The 12,959-nt window shown below is 40.8% G+C and overlaps 2 protein-coding genes across 4 annotated transcripts in view; both read right to left on the reverse strand.

Annotated features, from left to right (window-relative positions):
- The window catches only part of POLG2 (DNA polymerase gamma 2, accessory subunit), a 30,568-nt gene extending 24,463 nt beyond the window's left edge, over positions 1 to 6,105 (reverse strand). For all 3 annotated transcript variants that reach the window (XM_073235791.1, XM_073235789.1, XM_017648977.3), the window contains exons 1-2: positions 3,543 to 6,105; positions 30 to 156 (exon numbers count right to left, since the gene is read on the reverse strand). In XM_073235791.1, the coding sequence (XP_073091892.1) occupies positions 30 to 156; positions 3,543 to 4,218 (803 nt within the window). In that variant the 5' untranslated portion in view covers positions 4,219 to 6,105. The remainder of the gene's footprint in view (positions 1 to 29; positions 157 to 3,542) is intronic.
- A 217-nt stretch (positions 6,106 to 6,322) lies between these two features.
- DDX5 (DEAD-box helicase 5) lies at positions 6,323 to 12,949 on the reverse strand. The gene is made up of 13 exons (XM_036997331.2): positions 12,728 to 12,949; positions 11,383 to 11,548; positions 10,920 to 11,016; positions 10,689 to 10,822; positions 10,512 to 10,577; positions 10,101 to 10,242; positions 9,858 to 10,018; positions 9,602 to 9,774; positions 9,123 to 9,233; positions 8,833 to 8,894; positions 8,698 to 8,757; positions 7,248 to 7,472; positions 6,323 to 7,028 (listed from the first exon to the last, which is right to left on the reverse strand). The coding sequence occupies exons 1-13, from the start codon at positions 12,769 to 12,771 to the stop codon at positions 6,625 to 6,627; spliced, it is 1,845 nt and encodes a 614-aa protein (XP_036853226.1). The 5' UTR covers positions 12,772 to 12,949; the 3' UTR covers positions 6,323 to 6,624.
- Between the last annotated feature and the right edge of the window lie 10 nt (positions 12,950 to 12,959).

Here is a 12,959-nt window from a genome sequence, read left to right on the forward strand (position 1 = left end):
AGCCAGGTTATTTGCCATATTCCAGGTACCTTTTAACACCATCAGGTGTCGGCTTGGTATCAGAAATGGGATGAAAACACACTCCAATCTGAGCAAGGCCATAAGGTAGCCTCTTGTTTACCAGATCCAGGCAGTTAACATAGTGCGCCAAGGCACCTGTCAAAAGATAAATCGATCGTTGTATAAATCTACTCTATAAACCCAAATCATTTTGGTCAATTTATAGACAAATTAATAATATAATGATGCTAACACAGTGGTACAAGTAGCATGGAGCTATTAAGGCAGATCTTAATTGGTTACCATTCAATTTTAGGTAGTTTCTCTCCAACTTTTTAGTTGGCAGATTTTGAAACCCACAAGAAAGTTCAAAAGATTTTGCCATTTTTTTTTCTTGTTCACACTGAAACATTTCAGCATGCATCTCCTAAAATTATTCTCTGTATATCATTATTACACTATAGAATTAATCATAGTACCATCATTTCATCTAACATATGGTCGATACTCTTATTTTCTCCAATTGCCACCCAAAATGTTATTTATTGCTATTCTCTTTCTCCCTAATTAAAATTCATGCACTGCATTTTTATTAGGTCTCAACTTCAATCTCTTTTAATCTAGGACATTTCCCTTTACTCCTCCCTCTCTAACTTTGCTTTTAATGACATTGGCTTCTGATTTGAGACCAGGACAGTCATAGATTATCACACATTAGAGATTTGTCTCGTTTCCTTATGATTAATTTGGGTTAATCATTTTTAGTAGGAATACTACATAGTTGATGTGTTATGACTTACTGCATCTGAACAGGAGAAACATAATATCACATCCCACTATTCATGAAACCACACTTGATTACCTGGGAAAGGTGGTGACTATCCATTCCCCAACAGTATCCTGCACCCAACAATCTTCCACCCAATATTTTAGAATCCACTGATTGCTTGAATCAGTCATTATACTGCAGAATGCAAAATCATAAAATGGCAATGTTTCTATCTTTCCTTCCACATTTATTACACAGCTTCTGTAAAAACAAACATTCTCTACCTTGGCAGCCTCAATTACTTATTTTCTTTGATTAGCACTATGGATTAAACCTTTTATTTTATTTGATGTGTTATGATCCATTACCATCAATATTTAACATTCAATTTGTCCCAAATTTCACCAGTGAGTCTCCTTCAAGCCAGCCTTTTTTGACATGACCCCACTAATCTTCGAGTAATTCTTTGCTTTCTAGCACCACAAAATGTTCTAAACTCACTTTGTACCTTCCCTGTCCCAGCCATTTCTCCAAGCACTGGTTCATTTTAGAAACCAAAATCTTCATACTAGGTGTGCTCATTGCTTCTAGACACTCTCCGTAAAGAAAATAAGAAAATACATGGTTTTAATAATTATGAGTTCATACTGATATTTCCAATTCAAATTTAACATTACAAAGTTTATGCTTGTCACTTTTTATATTTGCATCTTTGTCTTACAGTGAAAATCTTGGTCCCTAATAACATTAGTCTATCCATCTATTTGCTTTATCTTATAATATATATGAAATAGCTTCAGAATATAATTCCAACATTTCAACTTAGACTCCATCTAAGTTCAAGACTTCTTTGTACTTCTTTATGCACTCAGGTTATATCCCACTAAATGACAGAACTGTGTTCAAAAGTTACTTGAGATTTCCACTTCTGATAATAGTAGACTAGCTTGTTAATAACAAGAAAAGTTTGTCAAGAAACTTAAAAAAAAATCTGTTTATAAAGACATAGGGGAACTATCAGTAAGGACTTGAGGGTCCAAGATTTGGAGAAAAGGGAAGGGCAGAGAGGTGAGCACTGCTTTTCCAATTCTCAATTAGCAGAGCTGAGCAGCTGATGTGCTGAGCAGAGCTTCCTGAAATCTTAGGAGCCTGGGAAGTACAAAAATTGTAGTTTCAGGCTCATGCAGGAGTAGGGGTCCTGGTAAACACCCCAGCTTTCACTAGGGATACTGAAAGGGCTACACTCTAGGAGTAGAGCTGAAGTGAAAAGACTGAAGCCTAGTCTCCAATAACTTAATTCCGGATTATAGTAAAATATGCTCCCACTACAGCTGCCTGCCAAAAGCAAATGGAAATCCTCCTAAGAAGACACCACCGAAAGCCTCAATTTATCTCTGCAACTTGTACACAAATTACCTAGAATATCAGGAGAAAAGTGCAAATGACCAAAAGCCTTGAAAAAGATAGTAGAAACATAACATCTGAGTTACTAGACATAGACTTTAAAATATGATTATGTTAGAAAAAGTTAATGACAAAATGGGGAAAAGGTCTATTGTGTAATTAGTCACTGAAAAACAGAAGAAAGAGAATGGGACAGTAACAATATTTGGCTACCTAATGGATGAAAAAATTTTAACACTATTCATACGGAGAGGCTACCACAGTATTTCAAACATAGAACAAAGTAAGGCCATTTTGGGAAAAGAAAGATGTGGCAAATGCTAACTCTAAGCTAAAAACATTAAATAACTAAAAGATTTGGCAAGTAAGAGGATTAAGTTCCTGGAGGCAAGAAAATGTCTGGCACATCAAGAGATGCTATGATGAACAGACATCTAAAATGGCCAAGTTTCATTTTCTAGCAAAGAATAAAAGATTGACTTGTTTTGGGACATGAATGAGCAGTGCTTTTAACTTTCCAGAGTAAAGCCATCATGGAGTAATCAAAGTAGTACAAATCAGAGCTGTTATATTTACTCACCAGTTTTAGTTTGTTTTGTTTTATTAAGGAAATCTTAAAAAGGTTACAATAGGGGTATTAATTTTCAGAGCACCAAGGACATTGGTTATTAGAAATTAACATTTAATGAAAAATGGTAAGGATGGCGTTTTGCAAAGATCAGATGCTGTGGCAGCAAGTCTCTCCTGTAAAAAAACCTGAATTTTTTTCCCCCAGAATCTCTGCAATCATGTTCTACTTGACATTAAGGCAAGTGGTGCCCTATGAAATTTTGTGTATTCACTAAGGTATCACTTATAAGGTCGTTATTATTTTGCTGACTCAAAAATTACCTAAAGAACTTTCAAAAACCAGATTATAGACCAGTTATCAGTAAGAAAAATTGGTGTGTTCGGGGAGGATTTTCTTCTTGCTGTAGAAAAAGGAGCTTTTGGTTAGTCTATTGTGTGTAAAATTGAACAGTAACTGGAAGTATTCATTTATAAACATTGTAATAATGAACAAATAATTGAAACACGTGATTTAATTCAGGTCTTAATTCTAGGGCTGCTCACTCAACTTAAGCCTAAAACTCCAAGGTTGCCCTGTGAAATTGTCAGATCCTTCTGCCAGATTCTATGAAAACAGTAAAGATACCATGGACCAGTTTTCTCAAAGGCAGAAACAACGTCAATATGCCCAACTACTTCAAAAAAGATGAGAACCAGGTAACTTCCTTTCCAAGTGAATAAAGGGCCAGCTGCAACATGCGGAATCGAGATTGCCTTTCCACCCCATACCTATTTTGAAGCACGAAATCTTGAAGCATACCGTGAAGAAGGTTCTTCCGTAGTTTCCCAGAAGTTTTTAGTAAGTTCTCAAGAAATGCTACTAGCTGTTCCTTACTCAGCTCTTTGTCTTGCAAGATTTCGCGTAGCGTTTCTGCAGAAACTAACCTGAAGCCACAGTCCTCAGGCAGCGAAAGACCAGGTTCCTGGTGGAGGGCGTCTACAGGGAAGACCTGCTCCCTGAACACCACCACCGAGGACCACCATTCTGCCGCCAGGTTCTTCCGCAACTCTATGCCCAAGGGACCAAAGCCAGGGTGGCACCCGCTCAGAAGAGAATCTCGGCTAAGCTGCCGCATGGTGCCGCTGAGGAAATGCCTTCTCTGGCAGATCTCTATCAGCGCCTCGCTCGGTTCGCGGGATTCCGAGGCTTCTCCCGGCTCGCTCCCGCTGAGCAGCTCTGCGTGCGACCGTGGGGGCCTTCCTTGGGAGCTACTTTCCTCCGTTAACTGCTCTGGCTGCCCACCATCTATTCGACCACCAAAGCGAGACGACAGACACCTGCAGACTTTCCGGCAAGCCTTGACAGCTGCACTAGAGCGCACCGCCCTCTGGAGATGAAGAGCATAGTCACCCATTTGGGTACTGATACCATTAAACCGCCACAACCAGAGCCCGGGGGCAAATAGCGCATGCGCGGCGGAAATGCGCCTGCGCATAGACCCCACCCACGGAAGCGCGTCTGTGTTCTGACTGAGGGGGCCGTTAAGACCCTGTACTCGCTTTGCATAGGTTCCCGATCTCCGTAATTGCTTTAAAACATCAGCCCTGTGAAGGTCATCACCATCTACTTCTCACTACAACAGCTTTAATCCATTGTGGAGTCAGCTGTACTTCCCTACCAATACTTGCAAATAACACATTTAGCTGCCCTCCAAAGTACCACCTGTAAGAGGGGGTCCTTAACGTTTGGAGCCCTCCAGAAGGTAGATCCGCTGGTGTACAGGTTAAGTTGTTGAGCGTCGACATTAAATAAAACCTGACAACTGGGGGTCCAGGGCTACCCAACAGGTTTGTGAGTTTACAATCTCCATTCTAACGCTTTGAAAATTGCCCAAATAGTGGAAAAGTGTTACAGCCCAGACTGAGAAATGTACTTAACTCCAAAGCCCAATTCCTACTCATACAGCTTCCCGTTAAGTGGTTAGGAAACTTTCTAAGGTAAAATCCAGGTGAAAACACACTACATTACACTTGGACTACCAGGGGAGGAGCAGGAGGACAATAGCTTAGAGACTGGGTCGACATTACAAGAGCAGTTAAAATTTTCATGTGTAAGGTATTATAGGACAGCTTCAGGTGATCAATTACAGGCATGTGTGCAAAAGCTTGTAAAGAGAAACTGGAAAATGAATCAGTACTACTGGAAAGCAATTACATTAAATCAACTGCAAAGCTGGGCACACTGTTTCTATGTATTTTCCACTCAGGAAACAGGTCTATATGCAAATAAATGAGAGAGAGAATGGGGAGAAAAATCACATTTATTAAGACCACAGGTTGGACACAAAACACATGCTAAAAAGTGGACTGTCTTTTAAAACTTACTTCAAAGGTAAATAGATAAATGTTTCCCACAGCCCCACAATCATTTCAGTGTTTACAAATTAAAAGGCCCACATTAAAACATTAAACAGTTAAATATGTAAATAAATATTCCAACCTACCCAAAAGCTTGTCATAATGAATTTGACTAACCATGCTGTTGAAAGCCATTGTTTACTGGAGGTTGAATCAGTTTTTCAGTCCTAAAAATACCACTCCCTATCCCCACTTCAAACTCATTTTACATTTTTTAGAGATAAGGCATTCACACACCAATTAAGCCTGTTTAATAATCAGAATTTAAATGAAGCCTCATAAAGACCCTCTTCTTGCAAAAAGTATATACCAGACTCTCTGGGAAGACATTGTCCTACTTCTAACCATTATTGAAATCAAGTATGAGAAAGAGTGGTAAACAAGGTTAAATCTACAGCTACCCTGGATCTTTCTGGTTGTAGACTCACACTGACCCTAAAACACGATGACCTGTACCAGTCACTGTGCTTTTTTGGTTGTGTTGTCTTCTGTTAGTTGTTATCCATTAACTTTGACAAGATTTTTCTTGTATTCATTTATTATGGACCTTACAGTTGTAAGTCAATACAATTTCCTCAATTATTGGGAAGACATTCACAACTCCGTGTGTGACTACACTGAAGAGCCCCAGGAAGCCTATAGACTAAGATCTGCACAACACCCACAAAGAACACTGAAAAACTCAAACCTAGCTCTTGGTCATCTTGAAAAGGTGTTGTCTTTGAGCTGTTGAACATTTCAGTAATTTATTATAATAGAGCCAACAGCATACAATCTTTTGAAAAACAAGTTATCAAATTATATTTTGCAAAAGGAACAAAGCCATCCATGTTACTCTAAGCAGCTTTTGGGGGGCTATGCAGTTACTACTTAGCACCTCATTTTACCATTTCGCTAACAAATAGGCTATCTGATGACTCACCTCATGCTGGGAGGTATAAACAGAAAGCCTTTATTATGCACTTTAGCTTAGCCATTATAAATTCACCTAACTCAATCCCTTTTAATTCTTGCAATATGAATAGATCACTTTAAGAAGGGCATTCTGATCTCCCCAATTCATAAAACTAAATTATGGAAAGGAGCAGTCATTTTAGTTTTTACGATTTAAGAAAACAGACCATCTAAAGTAAGGTTTTACATGACATTATATATGTAAAATAAAGTACAATTTCCACTTAATTCAGTCTTCAAATATTTTTATTGGAAGGCCATGCATTGCCTTCGTTTATTGTATTTCAAATCACTGTACATTTACTTTTGTGAAAACACTGCCTGCATTTTCTAGTACAAAAAAAACCTAAAAATTGTTTCAGGAATGTAGAGAAATATCCAACTTAAATAGCGAAAAAGTGCACCATAATTACTGCTGCACTGCAGTTATTTCTGCATTTCCCATGTTTCTTAAATAACTATCTTGTCTGGTAACACACAATATAAAGAGCAATTATGAAAAACCGACATTTACATATACCTCTGAAGTCTTACTGAGAATATCCCGTTGGCATTGGATAACCAATCATAGGCGCAGCTGCAGTAGCAGGATATGCATATGCCTGTTGGTTCATACCATTGTGCATATTTGGAACATTAGTTCCATATTGCTGAGTGCTATCATAACCGTTCTGGTAAGTCCCTGTTGGGTTACCAGTCCTAAAACTGGTCTGTATACCAGCAGACACAAAATTACTTCCAAAGCTCCCATTGGTGTAATTTGCAGCACTGTAAACACCATTCTGAGTTTTTGCCCCAAAATCTCTCTTTAGCAAACTAGAGTAGCCCCTGTCGTAATTTTCCCTGTCTCTAAAGGTATTAAATCCGCCCCTTTTGCCCGCAGAGTATCTGTCCCGACGGTCATCCTTCATGCCTCCTCTACCCCTGGAACGACCTGTCAAGGGAAAAAAAAGGAATTGCAGACATTATTTCAATGAAACAAACCATTACTAACAGAACCAGGTAGCTCCATTCCCTAGAGGGGTAAAGTGTTTTCTCAACTTAGGTTCACACACTGATGAAGGTTTTACTCACCCGCCAATCCCATAAGTGGATCTGTAGACAATTATGTGACCCAAAACCACCAACATTTCTTACATAAGGTTGGTCTTACCTGAACCTCTGTCTTCGACCAACTGAAGCAACTTGGGATTAATTGCTTGATTAGCTTCACGAAGCACAGAAATAAGGTCGCTCACTTGCTTTATATTATTAGGTGTAAAGAAAGTGTATGCTGTGCCTGTTTTGGTACTGCGAGCAGTTCTTCCAATTCGATGAATATAATCCTCTGAGGAGTTAGGGTAGTCATAATTGATGACAAATTTCACATCTTCCACATCTGTAAGGTGTTGCAGTGTGGCAAAATAGCAATGTACGGAGTTTTGCACACCACAACAGCCAGACCAAAAATAAAAAGTTAGACAATTGTATTCCCAAGAAGGTATGGGCTGTAAAAAAGTTAAAATGGTTATCCATTCCCTGTAGGAACTCCATTGAGGTTGGGGGGGAAAAAGCTCACGTCATCCATGTGTCTCACTACCCACCCAATGATAGAGCCTGTTAAATGGACGTGTATTCCCTAACATTCCCAAATAAAGTCCCCTTACAGATCATCAAGTGACATCTGAATGCTTCTGCGCAGTAGGGCCACTTAAAGGTTCACAGCAACCTCTTCATGGTGCTCATTTTGAGGACCTTTACAAACAAAAATGTACAATGGTCCTTTGCATTACACACTCATCAGTTCAAAATTCTGGCCACACTGCTTGTCTTGCCAAGACCTTACAACCGCAGCTGCAAGAAAAACATACCTGTCCCCCAAAAGTTGTTTTTATGCACTGTGTCTCGTCTAGGCAAGCGCTTCCAAGAAGCCAGGATTCACTTGAGAATGTGTCTCTCTCTGGCAGGTCTCGACATGACGACTACTGTGTAGGTTGAGGGAGGAACTTTCAAAGCACTGCTTTCTTTTCCCACTGATTAAGTGTGAGAAGTTGATCCTGCTCTAGATCTCATGTGCCAGTACTCACCAATTTGTAAAAGGCTTAGTACCTTTTAAAGCTGCTCTCTCCATTTCAAACTTGAACAAAAATTTCACTGAACATTGAAGTTTGGGAATATTTCTTCAACATTTCAGCAAACTCACTGAAACGCAAAGACCCACAGATCACAGTAAACAGTCTGAAACAATGCTGTACCATGGCAGTCATGCAAAGCATGGGACAGAAGAAATACCACGGCAGTGAACTGTGAGGATAACTTCCATTTTTTTCCCCCGGAGAGAACAGTTTACGGGGCAGAGGTGGTATGTTCTGCCTTTTGAAGATTACTGGCACACTTTCAGCTTTTCACCTCTCTAATCGACTGGATGCAGCCAGCCGATCACTAGTCCTCCATCCCCCTCGAGTCCTCCGATTGTCATGCCTAGGCCTTGCCACAAAGACTGCACCTTTATATGAAAAAAACTTAGAAAAAATGCAGAGGTTAAAGAAAGCAATAAACTTTCTTTAAAAAAATTATGTGGAGATCTTCTGAGAAACCAAGCCATGAATTCGAGTTTTACTAACCTAGCCCTCTGGAGGCCACATCTGTAGCAATCAGAATAGGAGCTTTTCCGTGTTTGAATTCTGCAAAAGAAGGTATGATCACTAATCCGATAGGTCTAGGTTTGAGAAAAAGAAAACTCCATCTCAAACACTTACCATTTAGAACCCAGTCTCGTTCCTGTTGACTCTTGTCACCATGGATACCCATGGCAGGCCACCTAAATTAAAAGTTAGTATTAGTAGACTCATACTAAAAACCTGATAAATTTTATCTAGTGCTTAGCCATTTTTGATTAAGATCTCTTTAATTTCACCTGAGATAACACAGTTTTACCTATACAACCCATGCTTCTCATCTATGACACACTAATCTGTTACTCCTGGTCTAAATACACCCATCTCCTAAACTCAGCTCTAATACATCTGCTTCAATAAAGCCCACGTACCCATCTCGTCTCATTTTTCTAGTAAGTTCATCACATCTTCTTTTGGTTTCAACAAAAACAATGGTTTTATTTTCCTTCTCACTCATGATCTCTTCCATTAGACGAATAAGTCTTAAAATAAAGAAAAAATTGTCAATTTTAAAAACCCATGGTTAATGGCCACACCTTTATGGTCAATAAAACACTGACTTCAATTCCCATAGCCAAAGTCAAAAAGCAAACACCTGCTTAACCAATTATGGAGCAATTATGCCCTTGGTCCTCAAACCACTGAATACAAATTCCTTTTTCTATAGAAAGGCTTTAAACACGGTGGTAACTATCTTAAAAAAGACAGTGTTCAGAAGGATTGACAGACTAAGGTTAAACAAGCATACTCAGATTCCACCCAACTGGCAGTTACTTTCAAGGTAACTAGGGAGCTCTCTTCAATGTACATAGCAAAGCTTTTTTAAGAGCAAGACTTATAGAAAACTTACTTTTCATCCTTTTCTACATCATGACACACATCCACAATCTGGAGAATGTTGTGGTTTGCACTCAGTTCTAGTGCACCAATGTTTATATGAATATAGTCTTTCAGGAAATCTTCAGCAAGCTGTCTTACTTCTTTTGGCCAAGTTGCACTCCACATTAGGGTTTGCCTATCAGGCTAAAGAATTTTGGATTAAAAAAAGGCATTTATCCAAATGAATTCAGGGTTAAGTCTATAGATGTAACATACTTAGCACTTACTCTTATCTGATCCACAATCTTCCTTATTTGGGGTTCAAAGCCCATATCAAGCATTCTGTCTGCTTCATCAAGTACAAGGTAGGTGGTTCTTCTCAGATTGGTTTTCCCACACTCTAAGAAGTCAATAAGTCTTCCAGGTGTTGCAATACAGATTTCCACACCTTCAATTGAACACATAAACGTTAACTGTGATATTAAGAAATTTTAGCACCACCAGGACAAAAACCCTTTTTTGTTACATGCCTCTCTCCAAATCACGAATCTGTGGTCCCTTGGGAGCACCACCATAGATGCAAGTGGACTTCAAGCGACATGCTCTACAGTACTCAGCAGCTACTTGCTGTACCTGTTGGGCCAGTTCCCGAGTTGGTGCCAGCACTAAGCACTAAGAAAAGAGAAACGAATTTAACAGCTTTTAGCAGAATTCTGGATCCCAGTTTTAAACTAATTTATTAGTGTTATACCTGGCAGATAAATGTTATCTTGCTATCTAATACCCCTAACAGCTAGCTTTATCTTTGGCTAAAGTGGGTAAGAAAACTAGTTTATCTATATTACCACCTCCCCAACACACACAATTGTGTCTTTTGCTATATATGTTCTATAAACCTTTACGTTACACTTATAGTTAGAAGAAAAAAAAAGTAAACTTACAATAGGCCCATCACCTCTCTCTAGGAATGGCTGATGATTGATATGGACGATGGCAGGCAGCAAATACTATTTGCGGAAGGAACAAACAGAAGTTGTATTAAAAAATACTTTTGGTTTTTTATTCCCAATCCATTTTCTCTAGCACACAGGGTGGCTCAAAAGTTCTCCCAAACTTACAGACAATGTTTTCCCAGATCCAGTCTGTGCTACTCCAACCATATCCAATCCACTTAGAGCAACTGGCCATCCCTGAGCTTGAATAGCAGTGGGTTCAGTAAAATTTTGTCTTGCAATCACATCCATGACGTTTGCTGTAATTACCAACAGCAATTTAATAAAAATTATTAATGCTGAGAATTAAAAAAAGAAAAAAAAAAGGGCAGGAGAAACTCAACACTATAGACTTACCAGGGAAGTTTGCTTCATAAAAATTCAGAACTGGCTTTGGGCAGTTGTGCCCTCTAACTGTAATTTCCTTGCTTCTTCTGTATGTCTCCACCTCTTGCTACAAAACAAATCACAATAATCTAGTAAGCCTCACCAACCTCCTCCCTCTAATTAAATATACCACCAGTGGGGCACACTAAATTTCTAATTGGTGAAGCTAATTTAATATGGCCTATTTTAATCTGGAATCTTAAGAGAATCCCATACAGTAAACCCAAGAACCACCTATTGTGTCATACTCAACCGTTGTTACCTACAACAATTCAAAGCCACCTATTTCCCAAAATAACATCTCTTCTCCAATTACTAAGAAAGTGTGACTCTCCCAAAATTTGATCATTTTTCTGGTTGTTTCTGATCAGAGTTTGATGCACTTTAAGTATTTAGTTATTATAGCCTGACGAAGTCACATGAAATTACTTACTGCTGTGCGCCTAGCCAAATCAGGGTGTTCTTGATAAAAATTCTTCTCAAATTTGGGCAGCTCATCAAGATTCCACTTCTTCTTAACTAGTTTCTCTCCAGGATTTCCAAACTTCTTTCCAGACAGGGGCCCTGCCCTACTTCCTCCAAATCGAGGTGCACCAAACCTGGAAAGAAAAAAAGGCCGTATTTTCAAATGCCTACATAGGAAGTTTTATATGGACTTATCATCCATTCTTGGCGCCTGCCAAAGGTTAAAAAAAAACAACAGAGAACAAACAAACTTCTGAAGTCTAAGCCTTAGCCCTGTCCTAAGAGTCATTCCCTCAAAAGCCTCAGTTAGTGCCGTCTCATTTCCCATTGCCCCGAGTACACATTATTAAAGCCAAATAGTCCAGGATTTATCAAGTCGGAAACTGGCTGCCCAAACGCCACAAATTCAGATTACGGATAGACGACTGCTCATAGCTCCTCATCTTTCCCACAAGCTTAGAAAGGAAGTATCTGGAAGAGGAACAATACAAGGGAGGAGCTTTAACAGCGCTCTTATTTATCAGCTGTTTTCACGCAAAGGAGCTTTGGTTTTGATGGATAACGGGGGACGCGCAGGCAGTGGAAGCCGAACCAGGAGACTGGTCTCGAGGACCGTCGTGCAAACTAACCGCGCCGAGGGGTTCGCGCGGAGGGGCTCCGGGTCAAGGTAGGAAGATTATATAACGCAAAAAAGAGGAGGAGCTGGCGACTACCGGGGGAGGAGTCCCGGGCCGGGCGGCGTTCCCGCTGGGGCGGCGCTTCCCTCTTTGTCTCGCATTTCTCTCTGCGCCACATTTTCTCGGCGCTGCCATTTTGAGCTCCTCCGCCGGGCGGGGTAACAAAGGCGCCGCCGCCATGTCCGAAGCCGGCATTTTGTATCCGCGGCTCAGCCACATGGCCGATTCCCGCGGCCCCAGCTACCCTATTTTGCCCCTGCAGCATCGATGGCTTCGAAGTGGCCTCCTCGGCTCCCACATTATTCCCAGGGCCCGTAAAGTATCTCCCAGAAGGTTGCATCTAACAGCGGCAACTTGGTCTGCCTCAAAGCGTCGAACTTTCCTCCCCTCCCAACAGCTGTTAAACTGCCAGAATCCCCACGCCCCCTCCCAAACAAAAAGCGAGTTAGAGGACCATTTACAGTAAAATCCTTCACTTTTGGACAAATCAAAATGGCGCAAACCTCCGATGGGGGAGGCCCAACGATAAGCTAGAAAAGCCAAGTTCCCCCGGCCGCCTCCACCCTGCCCCGCGTCACCCACATCGGCCTCCCCTCCCCCACTCACCAGGCCTGACAGGTTAGTTCCCACACTCACCCTCGATCCCGGCCGCGGTCTCGGTCACTCGAATAACCCGACATGGCGTCAATGGTTGCGGTTGGCGGGGAACGAAGTTGAGAGAATTGGGTGCGACGAGTCGCCAGAGGTGGCTTTGGCGACAGCGAAGCCTTGCGGGGGCGGGAGCAGCTGAGGGACAGCGATGACAGGCGTTCGAGCTGCTCAGCAAGAGACCGGTGGAAATGAATGAGGTGCCGGCCTCGTCCTGGCA

The sequence above is a fragment of the Manis javanica genome, chromosome 4, assembly GCF_040802235.1.
Source record: "Manis javanica isolate MJ-LG chromosome 4, MJ_LKY, whole genome shotgun sequence".
In the NCBI taxonomy this organism is placed as follows: Eukaryota; Metazoa; Chordata; class Mammalia; order Pholidota; family Manidae; genus Manis; species Manis javanica.